At 39.0% G+C, this 24,409-nt stretch overlaps 1 protein-coding gene across 1 annotated transcript in view; it reads right to left on the bottom strand.

Moving 5' to 3' along the window:
- Positions 1–24,409, bottom strand: part of pebp4 (phosphatidylethanolamine binding protein 4) — a 119,167-nt gene that overhangs the window by 55,473 nt on the left and 39,285 nt on the right. Inside the window, exon 5 of the mRNA XM_083554076.1 lies at positions 11,109–11,207. Within this exon, the coding sequence (XP_083410202.1) occupies positions 11,109–11,207 (99 nt within the window). The remainder of the gene's footprint in view (positions 1–11,108; positions 11,208–24,409) is intronic.

Here is a 24,409-nt window from a genome sequence, read left to right as displayed (position 1 = left end):
CGCTAAACTAGGAGGGCATTACAGCTCCTGTAGGCTCCTCTTTTCATCACCATCTGCTCCACTGGAATTAATAACTTCATTATCAATTCCTGCTTCACTTAAGAACGGCTCAGCAGACGTCGGTTGCGCAAAAACACTGCGGACACACGAGGAAACCTTGTTTAAGGGTTTGAAATAGAGGCGGAAAAAGAAACGCTATTTGGACACAGTTATGTGATTTTTCTCTGTGCTTTTATGTTGATTTTGTTTTCCCCCATGAACAATCATGAAATGTAATAGGACATTTATTATTACTATTAATATTATTATTACTATCATCATTATTAGTATCATTAATAATAATAATAAATACAATAATTAGTACGTCTAACAATTTCTCGTTGTAAACAAAAGCAATTTGCATTAATATCCATATTAACATATAATGCCTGCTTGAACACAACAACAGACTCCGATTCCGGTAAGAATTGTCCGTAACACGATGTTACAGCAACAATCGACCAACACTTGATCTGAGATTTTCTTATTTCTATTCAAATTACCCCATATTGCCAAAAGTTTGTGGACACCTGGTCATACGTATGTATGTGAATTCCACATTTAGTCCCAATTTCCTCTTATAAAATTTCTTCCACTCTTCCTGGAAAGATGTTCCACTAGATTATGGAGTGTGCTTGTGGACATTTGTGTTCATCAGCCACAATGGTGTTAGTAAAGGCAGGTACTGATGTAGGTGAGGTGAGGAGGCCTGGGGTGCAGTCAGTGTTCACATTCATCCCAAAAGTGTTCAGCAGGGATACGATCAGAGCTCTTTAGCAGGCTATTTAAGATCTTCCTCTCCAAACCATGTAAACAAGATCTTTAAGGAGCTCGCTTTGTGCACAGGAACATAGAACAGGTTTCGGATTCCAAGTTCAAGCGAATGCAAAATTCTATTATATCGCATCCAAAGACAGTACAAATGTGTGTCTCCAGCTTTGTGGTAACAGTTTGGAGAAGAACCACATATAGCTGGGAAAAGGTCAGGTGCCCCAATACTTTTGATCATACAGTGGCTGGCATGCTAAAGCAACAACTGTTCATTTTTACCTCTAAAACCTCTACTAGTACACATACTTTGAGTTTAATAAGTGTTTGGTCTCCAGAACGATGCGTCAGCCTGAGGCACGTGTAAAAATAAATAATACTGAAAAGCTTAACAAAAATATAAAACATTAATGAAAGTAAAAGTTTGAGTGTAAGAGTGTAAAAGGCTAATATATGGTCAATTGTTGGTACGTCTTTAAATCAGAATACAGTTTTAAAAAGAGAGGTGGTTCAGGTGTCTCAGTGGTTGAGTTGTTGGATTTTTAATATGAAGGTCAACCCTCAATTGCCCAGTTGTATTAATGAGATACTTGTAAGTCGCTCTGGATGAGACCATCTGCCAAATGCCGAAAATGGACTATGACAGTTTTTTTTCCAGAACAAACCTGACAGTCATTATTATTTTCCAATCTGAAATATGGCCTATTAACATTGTTACTATATTTACCATTTTACAAACATCTAATACACCTAATTAGTGTTATTTTTTTTTTATTTATTTTAAATAGGGTGCTTAGACTTTTGCACAGTACTGTAGTTGAAAAAAAAAAACGATGTTAAACACTGAACTTGTATACATTTTGGTTTCTACCGTCATACAATAAAAATCTATGGAACCACAGCCACGTAGTAACGAAGTAACGTTACTCATTTTCTATACTCTACCAACCCTAAGAGACAAATGCAGCATGCGAGGCAGGTGGCTTGCTCTCATGAACGCAGGTTTAGATGCGAGATTTACAAGCGGTGTGCATTGCGATAAAGATAGAAAGTGTAAAAAAGCTGGTTAAAAAAATAAGAAAAGAAAAGAAATGACTTTAACATTAAAAGGAACGCGAGAACATCGGCGTTTTAAGAGCAGTTCAAGAGCTCGAGCATCTGATCTGGAAATGGTTGCATGGTAACTGTTGCAGAGAGAGAACGGACAAAGGACCGAAGTGCACAGAGCGATTAGTTCTAGTGAGAGAAAACATGGCACAAACAATACCAGAATGAAAAAAAAAAAAAAAAAAAAAAAAAAGATTCGCTATCAGTGCCAGGAATCTCGAGCGGTGGCTTCAGCTGGCAGCTGATTGTGATTGGCGAGCTGGCAATAAAGCGAGAGGAAGGTTCCATCTGCACGAGGGCTGCCAAACAGAGGAAATGACGCGCTAAGCGTGGTGTAAATACGGCGACGAAAACACTTCTCATAGGTCTGAAAGGTCAGATTACGATAGGATGGAAAAAGAAAACAACAATCAAATGGACATGCGGTGGAGCCACATTGAGATACACTCACACCATGCTGGACAAACACTCTAAGGAGTTCGCTCATGGTTTACTAGCTGAAGATACTAAATATGGAGAAGCAACCTGGTTACTCAAGTCATCAACAAATATAGCAGCGCTGGCAGCTAAATGAAACGCCTACGTGTGCATTGTGGATTAGCGTTAATTACTTAATGATACGTGAGGAGTTTAACCAAAAGACCGCCACGATCATGAACACGTCTTCGGATTTTTCTTCACTACTTACGTTCACAGTCGAAGCAGCACCAGGAACTGGCCTGCGAGTTCCGAGAATTCAGTAACTGACAATGTAGAAACATAGTTAAAATAATGCTAATCGGACACGAGACGTCAAACAAACGAGAGTCGTCTGTGAAGGAACAGTGAAGTTAAAGTGAAAATGAAGCATGGTGACGGTGACTTCTGTTGGGAAATTATGGCAACCTTAATGAGGAGTGATGGATATTTCTTATGCTTGGATGCAGAGTGTATTCCAGCGTTAAAAAGCAGAAGATGGAGAAGTCTAATTTATTAGGTCGCCTTTTTTTTTTTTTTGCACTGAGAATAAAGTGTTAGAGCAGAAATAAGCATCTAAATCTACTGGATTACTGCAATCGCTCAGAATGAATGGGAATACCTTTGTTTTGATAAACATTTCCCTAATGATGTGTTGTAATGTGTAATCCAGATACATCAGCCTAAAGACCAACACTTCCCCATTTATAGCCTTAGAAAACAATGACACCATCGGTTTAATTATATGCTCAAAAATACCCGACACGCCGTCATATCATGTAGCCGACCCAACTAGACGGAGAGAACCTTTCTGTCTAAAACCCCTCAGTGTCCCATGTGTCAAGCGACACTCGCTGACTGGGATTCAAGTTGTCGTCGAGCCGGACGAATATGAGTTCTCCGTGATAGGACAGGATCCTGGCTGTCAATTTGTGTATGTCAAAAGAGTGTAGAAAGCAGTATTCCTAGAGCCCATGAATAAAACACATGCTCTTGCAAAGCAGGCAGTGGTCAAGTGATTTTGATAGTGTGCCATTTTGCAGCTTCTCACATCCAACGCTTCATGGAGCAGGAGAAGGATGTGAACTTGTCGATAATGGAGCTGTGATATTGAGATTTAGGCAGTTTTACTTGCTCGGACATGTTTTTTTTGGAGCAAAATCATGACATCATCTCTTCATATGGAAAGGGCGAGAGATGTGCACCAGTAATGGCATTTAGTCACCACCTTTTTTAGTGACTTAAAAAAATCCTGGCAAGGTCATATTTAAAAAAAAAAAAAAAAAAGCCGAAAATATCTCTATTATTACACGTTTAAAACGAGCACGACGACAACGGCGTTTGGCAGAAAGGAAGCGAAAACATACAAACGACACCTCTGCGTTTTCTTCGCGTGCTCACAACTTAACACCGGCTACAAATTCAAACTAAAGGGAACATCGGCCCTCTGGTTTTCGTCGCTGAAACAGAAACGTGAGGTTTAGCCTGCGTCGAATTCTTTAAATAAATGGACTGTAGTTAGAACTTTTTTTTTTTTTTTTTTTTTTTTTAGTAATGCTTACAGTTCAACATAAAGTTCTTTAACATTTAGTGCATGTTGTACATTTCCTAAGGGGGAGTTTCAATCCCTTATGGATTTAAGACCCTTTTTTTTTACAGTTCGATTATTAGCACAGCTTGACAACTCTCCTCGAATCTATTCATAGTGTCGGAGTTCATGTACGCTTCTATCGTTAACTAAGCTGAGCACAATTTCCTCAAGCTATAAAGTAAAAAATAAAAAAAACGTTATATAATTGGTCGGGATGTAAGTTCGAGGAGGATTTTGTCAGCTGAAACAAAAGACAGATTTTAGGCGTTCTTCTCAAACACTGACTCGTCCATTTTTTTTTTTCGTCTGTCAATTGTACTTGTAATTTCGGCTTATAGAAGCAAATACACCGAAATTCTGTCATACCATTATGATGGTTTTCTTGGGGATGAAGTCTGAAATAAAATATAAGAAGCTTGATACCATACTGAGATGTTTTAAATTGTTGACCTGTAAACATTATAATGTGTCTGGGAGAAGAAATTCTCCAAAAAAAAGTCCAGTTCCATCTGGTGCATGTATTGCATAGGATTTATGTATATACAAAATAGAAGATGCATATAATTGATTTTAAGTCTTCACGACAAAATGAGTAAGAAACAGTGGTGTAAAGCAGTGGTCCCCAGCACAATTGGTCCCGGGCCACACAGAAAGAATTCATAACTTACATTATTTTCGTTTGATTTATTATCTGATTTTGAACGGTTTTATTTTAGAAAATGACCGGATTCTCTCCTCCACATCTGTCTATGACTCACTCTTGATGCATGTCATGATGCCTCGATCACATGTCGTACCTCCATCCGCTACCTTCTGAAAGGGGCTGCTCCGGCCTCTAACACATAATACATTACCGCTAAATTTAAACCCCCAAGCGAGCAAAATGAACAAAAAACAACACAGTGGAAACACAGTAGAAAATATCAGTTTTTTAATGCCGGTCGTATCATTTTATTTAGTTGTATTTATCCGCCACACCTTAAAGGCCGGCCCGTGAAAATATTGTCTGATATTGTTACCGTGCTGTAGTCACTTTTTTTGCCTTCTTTCTCTGTTCAAGTCAAGTCGAATAGGCTTAATTGACATTTTAACCATATGCAGTGCAGTACACAGTGAAACGAAACATTTCCAAGGTTCTACATCATCAGACTACATCAATTTACCACAGGAACACTAAAGTACCTGAACAAGAAACCACAAAGTGCCCCTGTGCAACATTCAGTGCAAAAAAAAAAAAGCAAAACAAAAAGACAACATGAGTCAAGGAGACAGAAGACACAGTAACTATCCAAAACAGTAAACACAGCGACACTGTAGCGAGGATCTTTTATTCTCCACTCAACTCCATTTATTATTCAATAGATGCACTTTTTTTTACAGCTTGAATTAATTCCCAAAAGAATAGTTTTTTCAAGTTTGATAAAAAAAAATATGGCTGAGACTGAGAAGTGCATCAAATCACAGTCAGCTCAGAATATTTGGTTTTATACTTCATCTAAAATGATTTACTTTAAATTTTATTTGTCCATTAAACATTAATAGTTCTTATATGGACACTGATACTGATGACATGCTGATTTTGGTTACTGCAGTGTTGAGACAATTTGATTTGTATTTTAGGAAAAAATACAGTTTTTTGACTTTTCACTAACATGCGTCTTAATGTTGAGGACTAGTGCAACTTTAAATCTACGTTCAATACGAGTCAAATACTCAAATACTCAAAGACTTTTACTCAAGTTTATATATTGGAATCAGTGACTTTGTACTTGTAATGGAGTACATTTTACATGCTCATGTATGATTTTCAGCTATTTTTTTAGACTGCTGGTAACAGTATCGTCAGTGTATATACAGTAGTACATATGTAGTAGGTTGTAGGGGTGAGGAAATTTATTAAACACATTCGAGAATATCACGATATATGAAGGAAATTCACACCATACACAATATCATGATGATGATGTCATGATAGTTTGATTTCACTGGTAAAACAGTAAAAAACTGGTAAAAGGTGATCCTTTTATTTCATGCATTAATTGATGGAACAAAAAAAAGAAAGGAATTAGTATGTCGATTGTTTTAAAATAATGTAAACAAGACTTGAACATAAAAAAAATAAAAAAATCTGGTACATATTTTAAAAAAATGTATGTACAATTTTGTACGATGTAAAATTGTATTGTGTCACAACAATGATACAGTATATACAAGTCTAAATAGTTTTTTAGCCATTTCAGAATGCTTTTAGAATATATGAGTCGAGATGTTACCATACAGCATAATACACACACGTGTTTTTACTATATTAAGTGAAAATGCATGTTATATTTTGCATGCTACAATTACTTTTTAATAATCTGACAAATCAATAATTTCCGCGTCTGGTTGACGATCCTGAGTGTAAATACAATGTTGAGAAATGATATAATATGTCTTGTACAGCAATCCGAAGGTCGTGACATGTAAGTGTGGTTGCTTCCTTACTATATCGCCGGGCAACATGAAAAACAATACGTTTCGTTATCCCGGTGCAATACGCGGCTGACATTACGTCGCGCCTGCACGGGGGCGTAGCGAGTCAAATCATAGTTGTAATTTAATTTCTAAAAAAAGGAATTACAGGGCAGACTTCTAAATAGGGAGTATATGAGTGAGAGGGGAAGCGTTCATTTGTGTGGCACCTGAAGCCCCAGAGTATTCCAGGACACCTAATTCCACACATTCACACGGGACGTTATTATAGCCTAAGCGAAGTCCGAAGAAGGCACTGTAGCAATTACTCACCTCCCACCCGCCTCATTAAACCTCTGACCAACCCCGGCTGCTCATCACGGATCCGGCGCTGCCTGCCGGCCAATCGGCGAGCGGACAGGCCGCATGCCACCGCCCACACACTGACAGGGTATTGAGAGGTTGTCTGTCTGAGCACCTGAAATACATTTGTTTATTCACGGCGTGTCTCCTGGCCAGACGGGGAGGAGACTCATCTGTGTTTGTGTGCGTGTGTGCGTTTGTGTGTGTGTGTGTGTGTGTTTGTGTGTATGTGTGCGAGAAAAAGAGACAAGCTACATGTATGTAATGTTCATACCTACTGTATAACACAGAAAAGTTAACCAGTGTCATTAATTCTGAGCAGAAATTTCGCAAGCGAGTGAAAAGTTTCGGTAAACAAACAAAAAGTAAAATCAAGCGTCAGCCCTGCAATTCAAACAATGAAATATTGCCGTTCGCTAATCCTTTCCATTGACTTCATTTTATTCCTGCTGTCTATTAATGCTTTTTTTTTTTTTACCAGTCGCTGTGATATTTCGGTACCTCGATACTATCTTTCTATTTAAAGAATTGACCTTAAGAATTGACAGAAACAATGTGTGTGTGTGTGTGTGTGTGTGTGTGTGTGTGTGTGTGTGTGTGTGTGTGTGTTTGTGTGTGTGTGTGTGTGTGTGTGTGTGTGTGTTTTAGTACCACCGAACGCATACTTCAGCACCAATGGAGAACTTTACGAATAGTTAATCATCATAACATCTACAACCGAGTTCCAAACTATGTGTTTCAGTGGCTCATTTATTATTAGGATAAAAAAAGAAAAAGTACTTTTTGTGCTTCCTTTAATATTTAAAAGCAAAAAACCTGATTGCTAAATCCAATTGTTTAATGTTTGTATTTCTTCTAAACGTATATAGTCAGTGCAGGAGTAAAAGAAATGCTAAAATATAATTTGCTCAAATGCGTTTTTCTGCTGACTGGCACAAGAGGACGCAACCCTACCAACCCTCCCAGCACCTGCCAAGCCTAAATAGGAGCGCTACCGAGTCCCAGTGAGGTGGGTGGTGATGGTAGAGGTACATTTCCCATATAGTCCTTTGACAATTCACATGTCTAAGGTTGACGCTATATTAGATATGAGGAATATGGGGAGATAACAAGCTGCCACTCATGTGTTTTAGGAAAGACGTAGATGCTAAAAGCATTAGAAGTTAGAAAAGTTCACATCGAAGAAAAGTTTTCATTCTTTCCATCTCTTCTGGTGGAAAATGTCAGCTACAGCAATTAATAAGAAAGTGTTCAACTTTATTGTGGACCTTTTTTTTTTTTTTTCCATTTTAGCAAAAATAAAAATAAATGAATAAATTGGACTATTTGGAAACTAAAATTAATTCATGTGAACTATATGACTATATGCGTGTGTCTATCTATCTATCTATCTATCTATCTATCTATCTATCTATCTATCTATCTATCTATCTATCTATCTATCTATCTATCTATCTATCTATGAAATATATATATATATATATTTTTTCTATCCTTTTTTATTCATTCATATTAACTATATAATATATAATACTATATGAATTATGTGATAAATATATAATATATGCAACTCTATCTATCTATCTATCTATCTATCTATCTATCTATCTATCTATCTATCTATCTATCTATCTATCTATCTATCTATCTATCTATCTATCTATCTATCAAAAAGATTTGCAGTATATATATATATATATATATATATACTGCTAATGTTCTCCATATAGCCTTACAAAGAATGAGAAAGGTGCACATCTTTTAAACTGAGGAATGCAAGCGAGGCGAGATATAAAATGAATAAGGGGACGAGGCTTCCGATGGTGTCACTTCCTATCAGAGAGTTCAGTACACCTACGCAGAATCTTAATCGTTCCAGATTGGCTCGTTTGGCTCGTGGTTTACTGAGATGAATAAAGAAGGCTGCTCTAATAATTCTTAGCGGTGTACACGGCAAGTCTGTGCAGAAAACGCTAATCTCTTGGCCTTTTTTTTTCCATGACATACCATAAATTACAATATAATATCTGAGCCTGATCACCCACACAGGTAACAAACACACTAGTAGTAATTCATAAATCTCAAATGAAGCCACTCTGACGTTGATTTTTTTCCCTTTCAACTGTAAGAGGAAAGGGTACTAATGAGTTGTACAAGGCCATCTGGGCCTCACACTCATCTTTTGCTGTCTCGCTCGCTCGTTCACTCGCACCACTCTTCCCCAGCGCTCGAGCTCGAGAGAACTGACGTGCAGTTGTTGCTGTCATGCAGAAGAAATGCTCGCCCACCCGTCTGTCACGGACACTTATCATAATAAATATTAAAGCGCTAGGCGAGCAAACATTGCTCAGACTTCAGCTTCTTCAGTTTCTTCGCCCCGTGAAAGTGATATGTGTCAGTTTTAAGGATACGAGAGATGACACCCGGTGCTTCTGCGAACACGGTGTTGCCTTCGGGGCCCTCCGAAGAAAAAAAAAAAGAAAGAAAGAAGGAGAAAAAGAAAGAATGAAAATCAACCGGAATGCTGAGTATTTGGAAAGTTTCGTTCTAGCTGAAACACCCGTGTCCCCGCTGCCGAATCTGGCTCTCCGTCTCCTGATGACTAACATGATATTTTTATTCAGTCATTATGCAACGCATCGGAAACGCAGCACAAGTGTGAAGCACATGGAAGGTGCAGATACAGTCGACACGATCCAGGAATTGTTTGCCCAACGAAGTGTTTTTGACACCTTTTCCTTTACACATTATGTCCAGGACTCTGTGTGCCAAATCCATGCTTTAGCTTTGTCTTTTTTTATAATCAGTGTAAGGATTGTATTTATTTATTTATTAAAGCGAGACTTTAAAGTTCGTTAGAAGCGTATACGCAGTTTGACCGGGACTTCTGATCGATACCGATTCCTTATTTCACGATGTTTAAAAAAGAACTGCAACGAACAATTCTATTCAGATATTATAGAAATAAATGTATTCCAAGGACTTTTTTAAGACAAGGTGAGATTTAGATGGTTCATGTGCATGTAGCGGTGGGGTCCCTGGTGGTCTAGTGGTTAGGATGCGGCGCTCTCACCGCTGCGGCCCGGGTTCGATCCCCAGTCAGAGAACCAGCCACTCTTAGTGCCGGCCCCAAGCCCGGATAAATGAGGAGGGTTGCATTAGGAAGGGCATCCAGCGTAAAAACATGTGCCAAATCGAACATGCGAATGATCCGCTGTGGCGACCCCTAATAGGAGAAGCCGAAAGAAAGTTTTATGTGCATGTAGAGGAATTTTGAGGACGGAGGAAAAGAGGAAGGCCGAGCTGAATGTTTATGGATGTGGTGAGGGAAGACATGCAGGTGGTTAGTTTGAAAGAGGCAGATGTAGAGGACAGAGGGGGTATGGAGAAGGATGATCATATATTTTGATTGATAGTATGATAAACAAGGCCTAAAAAAAAGATCCCTCCTGGTATCACGGAGTAGTAAAATCGAGTAGTAAAAATCCTAGGGGTTTTTTTTCCCCATGAGAAACAAACAACATAATTACAAAAGTCCTCGAATTTTTCTTTTTTTTCTACAAAGAATATTTTCGAGAATGACCTTCCCCATAATAATCTCTTCACTCTCAGTATATTTTAAAAACCTAAAATAAAAGAGGATGAAGGGAAGGTTGATGTAATGAGCGAAAGAAAAATAAGTGTAAAACCTTCAGCTCAATTGTGCTGATGCAAAAATATTAAACGCTTTATTTTTGTATTTGTTTGCGTAATTAATAGCGGTTGTATTTTGCATAAAAAAGTTACAGACATGCTTGGGCAGCGGTAAAAGTATCTCGTTTTCAGCAATAGTGGATCGAACAGTCGAAATGTGACAAAAAAAAAAGGGTGAAGTAAAAGGAATGAAAGCCCCCAGGACTTTAAACGGGCCTAATACACACTCTAGGGTCAAACGTTTGTGGACAACCAGCGGTCTCATATATCATATATGCTTCGTGGATGTTCAATTCCAAAATGGGTCTTTTTTTCACGCTAGATTCTGAAGCATGGATGCGGGGATTTGTGTTCATTCAGGCACTGAAGAGGGATGAGGAGGTTGAGGTCAGGGCTTAAGTTCTTAAACTCTTTGCAAAACTTTTTCTTGATGCTTGCTTTGTTCACAAGGGGAACTTTTAAGTTTCCGTGAATGTAAAATGGCATTTCACAGCATACAAAGACACAAATGAACCAAAAAACATACCTTTTTACCTCACCCCCATCCGGGCGCTTTATTATTAAATGTTTGTGCATGGACTAAAGTATGTGCTGCAATGAAAGATCCCTATAGGGAGCATTTTTTTTTCTCACTTACCTGTATATCAGTCAGCAGCCAGTGCCTCCAGTGGGCTCGAGTGGGGTTAGCATGGCTGGGGGCATCAGGGTCCACCATTATCAATGTATATTTTATTTCCTGCAAAAAGAGCAAGAGAGAGAAAGTGTTTTGAAAATAAATAATAAAAAAAAAAGGATAGTAATATGATAATGAAAAATGACGTTTGGATCATCCAGTCTTCCTGTACTTCTAAGAAAGTCAATCCACCACCTGTTACAGAACCGACTAATTACGTGACTGAATTTCATTTGCATTTTGCTGGCTACAGCCTCGCTTTTAAAACCGAGTAAAGCAAAGCACGATAATACCCATTTTAAAAAAAGTATTTTAAGATCGCCGGGAAGTTTGATATCGATAAAACAACATCAGCTAAGCCGAATGCAGCGACAAGACCAACAGCTCAAACACAGCTTCCAGCCTCATCGGAAAATGTGTGATGTATGGAAAGAAGCAAAAAAAAAAATGCCCTAATTAGCTGCTGATATTTTCAGGCCATCTTCCGCTCCTCGCCGCACGTTCGCTGCATCTCAATCTGTCTGAGTTTTTTTTTTTTTTTTTTTTTTTTGTTATTTCCTCTTCCTTTCCTGCGTTCTGTCTTTTGCAACAACACTTTTCCCGTAAACAACCTGGCAGACATTTCGGGCCGCTATACGGCGACGACTGCGACTGACCGTCTTAATTGCTCCAAAACTGCTCGGCTTTCGCGTGTCGCCGTAAAAGTTGGAGAATTGTGGGAGCAGATTGAATTATTGCGTGAGCACATTTGTCATCTCTGGTGCGCAGCCCAAAATCTGCCAGACCATATGATGGCGTTATTATTATACGCCTCTCTGCGGCAAACGGGGCTGTCAATCACGGCGGTCATCGTGCCACCGCAGCCCCTCCTCACGGCTAAGAGACAAACGCACGCACATATAACGTGTACAGACGCAACTGTCGAGCTGTTTGCTGTATTAAGCAAAAGAAGAAGCTCGGGAAGTAGGAGGATTTATTGGTATATCGGAAAATGTCTATGTAGATGATTTAGTACCTGAAAAATACACAGATTGGAACCATAACCTTTTTCTGACCAGACTAAAGATGATATATTTAACAATCGATCATTATTCTAATTATATCCATGTTAGCAAACACGGTCTTTCTTTGTCCTTCATGCTTTGTATCTGAGTGCTTGCTTTGGGCCTGATGAAAACTTTCCTAAATTCTGTCGCCGCATGCCATTCGATCCTAGTCCCATTTTGTGGACCTTTAAAAACCAGGTGAAAAATAAAGTGGCATTTTATTAATCACATGTACATCACAACACAATGAAATTCTTTCTTCCCATATCCCAGCGATGCTACAGCAGAAACCTGGTGTCAGCCATAATACAGCACCCCGAGAGTATAGACAGCTAAGGGCCTTGCTCAGGGGCCCAACATTGGCAACTTGGAGATATTAAGGCTTGAACCCCCAACCTTCCGAACGGTAACCCAAAGCCTTTACTAATGAACTCCCACTTCCCACCTACAACCTTTCTAGCAGGATATTGTAAAAGAAATCTGAATAATGAATTTATATTCTTTATCTTGAACACGTTTTCTATGTAGATATAAAAAACAATCCAAAATAAAAAAGAATCCTGGATTGAAATGCCTAGAAAAGCTTACAGCTTCACCAAAGCCCGCGTCACGTTTTCTTCGTGATAAAGACAACACAAAAAGAATGTTCCTCCTAAGCGTGAGGCTCGGCAAACCGTTTTTTTGAAAAAAAAAAAAAAATCTAAAAAAATATGCTAAACAACCCGTCGACTACTTACGATGACTCATAATCGCACAAATTAAAGCCGCTAATACGTGGAAATCGAAAATCCCCCGCTCCCCCACCTATCGCCTCCAGGGGCCAAATCCTCTGCTCACCTGACACAAAGCGATGAAGCGAAACAAGCGTAAGCCTAATAATCGGATGATGTTGTTAAGTTTTAGCGATAGCGCCCGCAGGTAATACCCAAACACACAGCAACAATAGTGCCTCCTCCACATGCTGTCGCTGCCGGCGGGAAAACCTTGAGTGCATGTGTGTGCACTGTTCTCAGACCTGTTGCCTTGGAGACAAACGCTGTACCATATATATATATATATATATATATATATATATATATATATATATATATATATATATATGGTACATTATATATATATATATATATATATATATATATATATATATATATATATATATATATATATATATATATATATATATATATTTAGTGCATAAGAGATATAATAAGACGTACAGTAATAAAAGCCATATATTTATGATACAATTCTTCAGCGACAACAGATGTACTATATGAACTTAATCAAGGTGTAAAGAGATCCCTTCATGCATGTCATATTCCCTGGAGAGCAACATGTACATGTGTGTATAATTAATGTGCATTTAGACAGATGGAGGACACAAATGTAAAAGAGAAGTGCGTTTGTGGGGGGTTGAGAGATCTCTCTTGCTTTCTCTCTCTCTCTCCCTCTCTCTCTCTCTCTCTCGCTCTCTTTCTTTCTTTCTTTCTTTCTTTTCTTTCTTTCTTTCTTTCTTTCTTTCTTTCTTTCGTTCTTTTTTCACTTTCTCTCTCCCTTCCTCTCTCTGTGACACCAGCTGGGCCAGTAAATACTTCAGGTACACAAAATGAGCAAATTCAAATGTCTTCACAAAACATTAGCACACTTAATGTAAACTAGGGGAGGTGGCAGCTTAGTGATCAAGGCGTTGGACTTGGATCTAAAGGGCATGAGTTTTAATCCCAGCCACACCTAGCTTCCACTCCTGGGCCCCTGAGCAAGGCCCCTAACCCCATAGCTGCTCAGTTGTATAAATATGATTAAAAAATGTAAGTTGCACGGCATAAGGTTGTCTGCCAAGTGCCATAAATGTAAAATGTAAATAAATTAGACATCTGGTTTCTATGTGCCATTCTCTCTCTCTCTCTCTCTCTCTCTCTCTCTCTCTCTCTCTCTCTCTCTCTCTCTCTCTCTTTCTCTCTCTCTCTCTCTCTTTGACACCAGCTGGATGTATTTTAGGTAAAAATAAATAGAGCAAATCCATATTTCATCAGTTAACAGAAACTTGGGAAAGGTAGTAGCTCAGTGGTTAAGGCTTTGGTCTGTGTATCGGAAAGCTGTGAGTTCAAATCCCAGCCACATCAGTTGTAAGTCACTCTGGAAAAGGGTGTAAATGAAATGTAATCTGCTGGCGTAATGTAACTTACGTTAAGCTTAACATTCGGTTTAATACAATGCTATATTAGTTGTAATAGCAGCAATTTCTAACACAATATACCGATGGAGTTACAATGGTTCAACTTTCGACCTTATGATAGCGATACGGAAAAAAGAGCATCAAAACGTTTCGCTTAGCAAGAAAATGTACTGTAGAAGCTTACGCTCGACCGCGTGCCCTCCTGCCGCATACATATATACAGTATAGTTTATACATCGCTCTGTTTTGCTAAATTATGTACCGTATTTTGTTCAGTTATTAACAAATGATTGTTTTGCACAAGATTTTGTGTATTTGTTTACAATTCTCTGTACTGTATAACATGTCTCACAGTAGGTTTACTAGTCGTCCTTTACTGTCTTTTATTGTCTTTTGTCTTGAACGCTTTGCACTAGGTTGCACATGATGCACTTTATGTGGTTAGAACAACTTCCTTTCTCCACACTGATCACCATTTTATAAGACTCCTAGGTAGGCTACGCCATTTCTTGACTTTTCGAGTTCCTATGGGATCCATGTAGAGCAAAGAAATGTCTTTAGGAATGAAATAGACTTACATTTACAACCGAGCAGCCGAGGGCCTTACTCAGGGGCCCAGGAGTGGCAGCATGTTGTGGCTGGGATTCATGACCTACAGATCCAAAGGCCAATGCCTCAACCACTACGCTACCACCTTTTCCATTTTACACACAAACATATATATATATATATATGGATGGATGGATGGATGGATGGATGGATGGATGGATGGATGGATGGATGGATAGATAGATAGATAGATAGATAGATAGATAGATAGATAGATAGATAGATAGATAGATAGATAGATAGATAGATAATTTTTTAACCACACTAGAACATATTGACGCAAGGCCGTTCTACTAACTGACGCTAATAAAGTAATTAAGCAGCCGGAGTCATTCGCATTTTCTCATCTCGCATAAATAAAATAAAGGGGTGGTGTCACAGGAAAATAATCAATGGAGTGAAATAGAATGGAAGGACGGAAATGGAGATACCGTTACCATGACAAATATTAGCCAGACAATCATTTTTCAATAAAAATCCATTTGTCATATTTAACGTGACATTTAACGTTAAAGTTTTTTACTTAAATTCTAGATGCTAAAGAGTCGCTCCTACACAATTTCATCTGTAGTTAAATAGATGAAAATAATATAAAATAAAACAAAACAAACATATTGTCACAGAGGATCTGGAAAGTGCACAGTGCTCCAGATCGGATACTTTCCCATGACGGGTCGCATACGGACGCAGGACACAGTTCAATAAAATGTCTCCTTTTTAGTCAATTTATTATTGCCTTTGGATTATGTGGAGGATTTTGATGTAAACATGCCCATCATGAAAAAAACTAACATTTTCTTTTTCTGATTGCTGCACAGAAGAAAAAAAATAAAACCTTCTAATGCACTTACTTTGGATTCAAAGTTCTTAAGATAAGAAGATTATTCCAAAATAATAATAATAAAAACACACACATTTTATAAATCATAAATAATATAAGCGGGGGTTACTGAGTTACTGATACATTATTCACATTATTCAGACTAAACAGAAAGCAAGAAAGAAAGCAAGAAAGCAAGAAAGAAAGAAAGAAAGCAAGAAAGAAAGAAAGAAAGAAAGAAAGAAAGAAAGAAAGAAATGTGTGTGTGTGTGTGTGTGTGTGTGTGTGTGTGTGTGTGTGTGTGTGTATATACTGTATATATATATATATATATATATATATATATATATATATATATATATATATATATATATATATATATATATATATATATATAATTATTTATTTTTTACTTTGTTTGTTCCCGTACGGTAACACAGACGTGTGTGTGTGTGTGTGTGTGTGTGTGTGTGTGTGTGTGTGTGTGTGTGTGAATGCAGGTAATAATCAGTGTGTGTGCAGCATAAAGCAGCATGTAGTTTAGGTGACATGAGGGATATAATAAATACAATATATATATATATATATATATATATATATATATATATATATATATATATATATATATATATATAATAAACTATTGCCGGCAGATTGTTAGCAAACTGATGTGTTGTGATCATAAAAAGAAGAATCCTATGAGAATGAGATTGTTGTCTCAGTGCCTGCCCCTGACCTCAACACTCAGGCTGACACCCCTGTGTATTCATTTCAACAAGCTATTTAACCATTGTATACAAACACACACTGATCACCTGCATCCACACACACACACACACACACACACACACACACACACACACACACACACACACACACACACACACACACACACACACGTCTGTGTTACTGTACAGGAATCTAGGGCTTGACTATTTAAAGTTACACATGTTGGCATTTCACCAAACTACCAGCTATTTAGTTTCTGGCTTTGGGGCCTTTTGGAAGCAGTATGAGAAATGCTGATTGGTGAGTGTGTGCCAGAAGCTCAGCTGCATAGCGGTTTAGTCGAAGCAGAACAACAGTGTGTCGCTTCTGAGATTTCTGTGCAATTACGTTGCATTATCTATATCGCTTATTCAGTTGTTTTTGTGCGTTTGATGGAACTTTTCTTTGTTTGCTTTGAAACAGTACATGTGATGACAAGGAATATACAGTATATTACAGTAATGCAAAACCCACACTGTTCGTTTTGTGTGTGTTACATTAACACAATAAAAAACAGAAAGAAAGAAAGAAAGAAAGAAAGAAAGAAAGAAAGAAAGAAAGAAAGAAAGAAAGAAAGAAAGACCAGACAAAAAAAAAAAACCAAAAAAAGATAAAAAGAATCAAACAAACCGACCAAAACAGACCATAGACAAAATAGAAAGAAAGAAAGAAAGAAAGAAAGAAAGAAAGAAAGAAAGAAAGAAAGAAAGAAAGAAAGAAAGAAAAAGAAAATACAACAATCAACAAACTACTGCATGTCCTCTGAGTTTTAGGAGGAAACATAAAAAAGAAAGAATCAAAACAAAAACAAATCTAATCAGAAACAAATGATAAAAAGACAGATGTGTGTATGTGTGTGTGAGAGAGAGAGAAAGAGAGAGAGAGAGAGAGAGAGAGAGAGAGAGAGAGAGAGAGAGGGTGAGAGAGAGAAATAGAGAGAGAGAAATAGAGAGAGAGAGAGAGAGAGAGAGAGAGAGAGAGAGAGAGAGAGAGAGAGAGAGAGAAAGAGAGAAAGGGTGAGAGAGAAAGAGAGAGAGAGAGGGTGAGAGAGAAAGAGAGAGAGAGGGTGAGAGAGAAAAAGAGAGAGAGAGGGTGAGAGAGAAAAAGAGAGAGAGAGGGTGAGAGAGAGAAAGAGAGAAAGAGAGAAAGGGTGTGAGAGAGAGAGAAAAAGAGAGAGAGAGAGAGAAAGAGAGAGAGAGAGAGAGAGAGAGATAGAAAGAGAGAGAGAGAGAGAGAGAGAGAGAGAGAGAGAGAGAGAGAGAGAGAGAGAGAGAGAGAGGGTGAGAGAGAGAAAGAGAGAAAGAGAGAAAGAGAGAAAGGGTGTGAGAGAGAGAGAGAGAGAGAGGGTCGCTATCAGAGGCATAGGATGAGATCAGGGGGAGATTATTTTATGAGTTCAGAAGTTCATGGTTGATCCCTGAGCCAATACCAACTAAAAAGATGTCTCCTGGTTCATTATATCTTTATTCTCCTTTTTTTCTCAATAAACAAACGCAACATTGCTGCAATGCTACACAATCAATCCTAAATCCCTTTTTAACCAGGAAACACTCAAAACCACTTGGCTAATTAGTTAATACAGACTTGAGTCTGCTTAGGAGGCATCAACAGTAGCTTAGAGAAGATTAGATGATTGAGAAAAAATTTACAAAAGCACAAGAGGAACAGGGACCTCACATGAGAAAGGACTGAAGTTTCTCCATAACTGGAATATCTTGTAAATAATGGAAATGCTGGAACTCACAAAGCAGCCATGACCAGGGATCCACTTGGGAGTTTTTTCTTTCCCTAGAAATGCTCGCCCAAGTCAAGAAAATAAATCGAGCTACTAGACAAGAGATGCCCAAACTAGGGCCTGACCACCTTCGATCTGGCTCACCATGGCAAATATGAGCCGGGGGGAAAAATGACAATAACACATGTTTATTTCTGATTTCACATTTCACATAATATTTTTGGTTCTATTTTTAAGCTGCTAAACAATTCAAATAAAAATGTGAAAATGTAGAAATACGTGACTTATGTGGAAAAATAAGGAGCAGCTTCATGTCTTTCAATAGAAGAAACTGAAATTACAAACAGAGGCCTTGTTGTTTATAGCATGAATTTTATAATGCGCTCTAAATGGGATCGTTTTTTTCATTGTACTATAAGTTTCACTGACCTACAAAACTGCATTATTCGTTTCTTCCTAAACATTATGAATTCATAAATGAGGCGAATCATTGCAATTTTCATTTTAATATAATACCCTTCGGATTAACGTCAGTTCCACGTGGCCCTCGATCAAATTTGGCCCTTTATAGAAAAGAAAATTTGGACACCTTTGTACTAGATATATCAAACAAATCCTGCCCATGAGCAAAGAATAAAAAAATTGGAAACATGATAAAAAAAAAATAGGAAGAATTTGGAATTTTTTATGACAGGGTAGATAAAACAAAAAATGGATCAAGGGATTAAGCTTAAAAACCTGGACATGGGAAATACACCAATATAAATGGGCGTATAGAGTACCAGAAAATTCTATTTGAGGAAATATAGAAATACTTTACTGCAAAACCATTACTCCAGTTTTAAAGTCACCAATTCCATTATGACTTGAGTAAAAATCTCTGAGTATCTGATTTGATCAGTACTCGCGTATTTGACTCATATTGAAGGTAGGCTCAAAGATGCGCTAGTCACCAAGCTACAACAGGACGCATGTTAGTGAAAATCCCAAAACAGTTGATTTGATGTTTCATTTCCGAAAATACAGAATCAAATTGTACACCTGTAACACTGCATTAAACAAACTCAACACAACAGTGTCTTCAACATGCCAGAATGAAACAAAGACAAAATACTAAAGCAATCTCCCAAAAGGGGCTCGTCAATTCACAATTAAAATGAAATTAAATCATTTGAGGGGAGTGGTGGCTCCAGCGGTTAAGGCGCTGGGTTGCCGATCGGAAAGTCTGGGGTTCAAGCCCCGATATCGCCAAGCTGCCACTCTTGGGCCCTTGAGCAAGGCCCTTAACCCTCTATGCTCGGGGGTTCCCTTACGAGGGAAATATCAAGGTCCGTGGCGTCGGAGTGACGTGGGGCCGCCTCCCCGTGGGCTCACCACCTGCAGGAGGGACCGTAAGGGACGGTGCTGTGAGGATTGGGCAGCAGTCGAAGGCGGGGGCATGCTTAGACTGCTGCCCCCGCGACCCGAATTACGGATAAGCGGGAGAAAATGAATGAATGAATGAATGAATGAATAAATCATTTGAATTGAAGCAAATCTGAATATTCAGAGCTGACTGTAATTTGATGCACCTCTCAGTTTCAAAGAGGGGAAATATTTTGATTCAACTTCAAGCTGCTTCTCAACGTTTTTGGAATTTATTCCAGCACTTTTTGGACTTTGAGGTAAGATTGAGGCCAGCGGTGCTAAAAAGTTGCTCACAGGCACTAGTAGTGTTAATGACATCTTTAACAGAGACACAAAATATAATTAGTAACAGTCATTGTCAATAAATATAATGGATTCAAAAATACATACATTATATTGCCAAAAGTATTGGGTCGCCTGACCTTTCCTGCTTATGTGGTTCTTTTTTAAACTGTTACCACAACGCTCAATCGTACTGGACATCTTTAGATCGTGCTATAATAAGATTTTGCATTCCCTTGAACCTGTAAACTCAAACCTGTTCCACCCTGTGCACAGAGTGAGCTCCTTGAAGATCTGGTTTACATGCTTTGGAGAGGAAGATCTTGCTGCTATAGAGCTCTGATCTCATCCCTACTGAATACTTTTGGGATGAATGTAAATGCTGACTGCAACCCAGACCTTCTAACCTTCTCACCTACATCAGTACCTGCCTTTCGCAATACCCTTGTGGCTGATAAACACAAATATCCATAAGCAAACTCCAAAATCTAGTGGAACATCTTCCCAAAAGAGCGTATTGGGACTAAATGTTAAATGTGATGCTCAAAAATCACATCTCTTAAAAACATGGTTGCTGCCGGAGTTCTTTAGTTGATGGAAGAGACAAATTGCATAGTGAGCTTTCACTAAACAAGCTAACAAAGCACAACAAAAGGCTAAACTGCTAACAGCCAAAAGAAACCATGCAGGAAAACTACAGAGAAGGCGAATGGGAAATAAGAAGGAGCATGAACACCGGAAGTGTATAGAAAGGCAGAGGAAATTGGGGGAAAAAGAAAACAATGGGAACAAAGAAAAAAATGAGAAGAAGTGACCAGCACGGAAGACGGGAGGGAATAGCGGATGGCAAACGGCGGCCGCTATCAGAGGGCATAGGATGAGATCAGTGGCAAAGGTCAGAAGTCAGAGAAGGGGCAGTAATTGAATCCTGACTGAGAGGGAAAAAAGGAGTGGTGTAGCTGCTGAGATTAGACCGGTCTCTTTTTTTCTCAATCACACACACACACACACACACACACACACACACACACACACACACACACACACACACTTCTGTCTACTGCTCTATTTCCCACACGCTACATCACTAGGTCACTATCTTAAGAGGAAGGTGAAAGGAAGGTCTTAAAGGTTATAAGAGATGTTCTTGACTGCCGTTGTCATCATCCGCTTTTCTGCAAGAACACACACACACACACACACACACACACACACACACACACACACACACACACACACACACACACACACACTAATCTTTATGTATATTTAATAATATTCAAATGTGAACAAATTATAGATCATATTGTTATGGCCTTGACACTCACCACTTTTGAACACTCAAAGCAAATTCTGGAGTAAAGTGTAAGACCAAATCTCTATCGTCACGTGTAGAATCGCTGCCAAGGTGCACTGAAGCTGCTCTCGAAACTCATGATGGTCCAACACCATCCTGGCACACTCCGTGTTGATACCCTTTCAAAATCATTGGCTTATGTTTTAATATATAATAGTCTCTACTCATCATTTCTTGGATAGAAACTCATATACAAACCCGTTTTTATCCAATCAGATTTCAGCGGTCCTTTACGTGTTGCTATAAGTGTTGCCAGCGGCTATAAAGACATACCATACCATACCATCTGAAGCTTTCGTTTTAACCATATAGGTTGCGATTTCTCTATTCCGAGTCCCACGTTTTTATATCCTAACCGCTATTCAGACCTTGCAAACCGCATCTGTAACTAACTGTACAAAACTATACAAGCTCAAATATATTTATGTGGATTTATTAGCCATTGTTTCAGGTTCCCTGGTGGTCTAGTGGTTAGGCTGCAGTGCTCTCACCGCTGCGGCCCGGGTCCGATCTCCGGTCAGAGAACCGACCCCAGCCATTAGGGTTGCACAAGCCTTAGTGCCGGTCCCAAGCCCGGATAAATGGGGAGGGTTGCGTTATGAAGGGCATCCAGCGTAAAAACATGTGCCAAATCAAACATGCGGATGGTCTGCTGTGGCGACCCCTAATGGGAGAAACCGAAAGAAAGTTTTATTAGCTATTGTTTCATTCCACAATGACTGATTTGTAACTGGTTTGGTCACAGATACGCTTTGCAAGACGGGCTTTTTGAAGGAAAAGCTGAACATTGTGAACCATTTCTACTAATTTGCACAAAAACACACAATTTGCCTTCATTTCCAATCCCCAGGAAAACTGTAATGCACGGGGGGGAAAAATGCGCAGAAAACACGGGGTCATTTTATGAGGTAAATATCGATGCTTCTGCTAGAGACGGCGTATGCCGGAGGTGCAGTTGTGGCTGCAGTGAAAGGAGACTTGTTGGATTGCGGTCATTGGGTTTCCTGCTTTAGTATCGCCATTCATTCTCACGGCATGAGATTCCTGTCTGTGATGCAGCGCTCTGTTATACTGCGTTTCTGTAGAATATCGATTTCTATAGCTGTGGTGGCATAATGATGGTATTAAGAGGTGAATTGATTCAGACAGGACACCAATGGTGAATGACAATCTAAAACCTTGAAATGTAAAATGTCGGTAAATTGTTATTGGAAAGTTAGATACCTTATAATATGTCTATTATCGAAAAGTAATTGGGAGAAATAATCAATGCACAATGCCAGCACTCCTTATTGTCCTACGTTAGATACCTTTAGTACAATGTACTACTTTATGCAATATAGCTAATATACCAGACATTTTACCGAATGCACCAGCGCTCATTTTTACTGAAAGAATAGGTGCGATCTAATCCAAAAAAACGCAGAAACCTGTTTATTGTTTGATGTTTTATAGTGTAAAGAGCCGAGTTGAACATGGAGGAGCAAGGACACGAATTAAAGCAGCAAATCGACGCTGGCTCGTAGAGCATTAATCGCGGAGCAGATAATTAACTACGGAATTGGTGTCCAGGAGTCTACCAATGGCGGCGCAAAAAAGCACCGAACGCTCCGAACGCATTCAACTTCGCGTAATTGCCTGCGATTCAGCCACTTCTGAAACCTCAAGAGATCCAGATATTGTTTACGGACTCGACCCTCACTGCCGATTACGGCCACTTAACCACTTCTGATTATCAGCGAGGTGTAAAAAACGCGAACGAAAAAAAAAAAAAAAAAGCGTGCGATGCTCTGCGGTACATTTCAGCGCCGACGATCTGTCGGGCCGTACCATGGATGAAGAAATCAAGATTTGTCGATGTAGAAGAATCTGTTAACCCCCCCCCACACACACACAAGTTAACAAAAACAACAAAAAAAAAGGGTTGCTGTGGAAACGGCGTATAACCGCCTGAAGTCAAGCGAAAGCCCATTTCCAACCTGTGTTTATATTTAGACTATCGCTCACGGTGGGGGCTGCGTACCATAAACCTGCCGTAATCTTTCACCATACTGTACGAGTTTAGGAAAAGTGGCAGAGCAACGCAGAGTTTTAATGTATCCGGGCTATGAGGGTGTAGATCTGTACTTCGGTGGGAGAGCTTTTATGTGTACGTGTATGTGTGTGTGTGTGTGTGTGTGTGTGTGTGCTCCATCGCAGATACTTGGCAGTGTCTGTGCACTCACTGCTTGGCACTGTTGAGGATTAGCATGCTTATCGGGGAGTCTCTGTTCTTTTACATATATTATCTGCCTGCGCGGATCATTCAGCTACTCCAAATCTTCGCATCTCAATCTACCACTGAAAAGCGCTCCATCTGTGCAATGCGCCTTTTTGTAACACACTTCATAATGCCAGATTTATCCCGTCGCACTAGCCGAGTGGTTTTTATCTTAAGCGAATCATAGCCGTATTAACCGAATGCTCGTCTGTGGTACCTTGGGGAATTCGGACGAGTCTTTCTAGAGGTTGTTCAAGCAAACGGTTTATTTAAATGTGTAGATTTTATCGTGTGTGTGTGTGTGTGTGTCTGTATTAAGACATACACTGATATCAGATTTGATAATTATATGATTTCCATAAATTATACAACACTGAAGATTCGCGATTATAACAACCGTTTTTGTTCCTGGGTTGCCTTTTAGAGGATAAAAGCACCCCAAAGGGGGTGATTTAAGGGCCTGAAAATCCAAAAAACAAGAAAGTTTGCGATACTGCATTTGACCTGCAGTTTTGTGAACTACACCATATGAACAAAAGTATTGAGATACACACTTTTCCAGACATATTTCCAAGGCACACAATTGTATAGGGTGTCTTTGGATGCAGCAACATGAAATTTTTCCTTCACTTGAAACTAGGAGACCGAAGCCCGTTCCAGCATGACAATACCCCTGTGCACAAAGCCAGCTCCATGAAAATATGCTTTGCATGGATTGGAGTGGAAGATTTTCTGCTATAGAGCTTTGACCCTCAACCCTACTGAACACCTTTGGGATCAAATGGAACATGACTGACTGCACCCC

This window comes from Silurus aristotelis, assembly GCF_946808225.1.
Source record: "Silurus aristotelis genome assembly, chromosome: 11".
NCBI lineage: Eukaryota > Metazoa > Chordata > Actinopteri > Siluriformes > Siluridae > Silurus > Silurus aristotelis.
The sequence above is the reverse complement of the archived record's forward strand: the minus strand, read 5'-3'. Positions and strand labels throughout refer to the sequence as shown.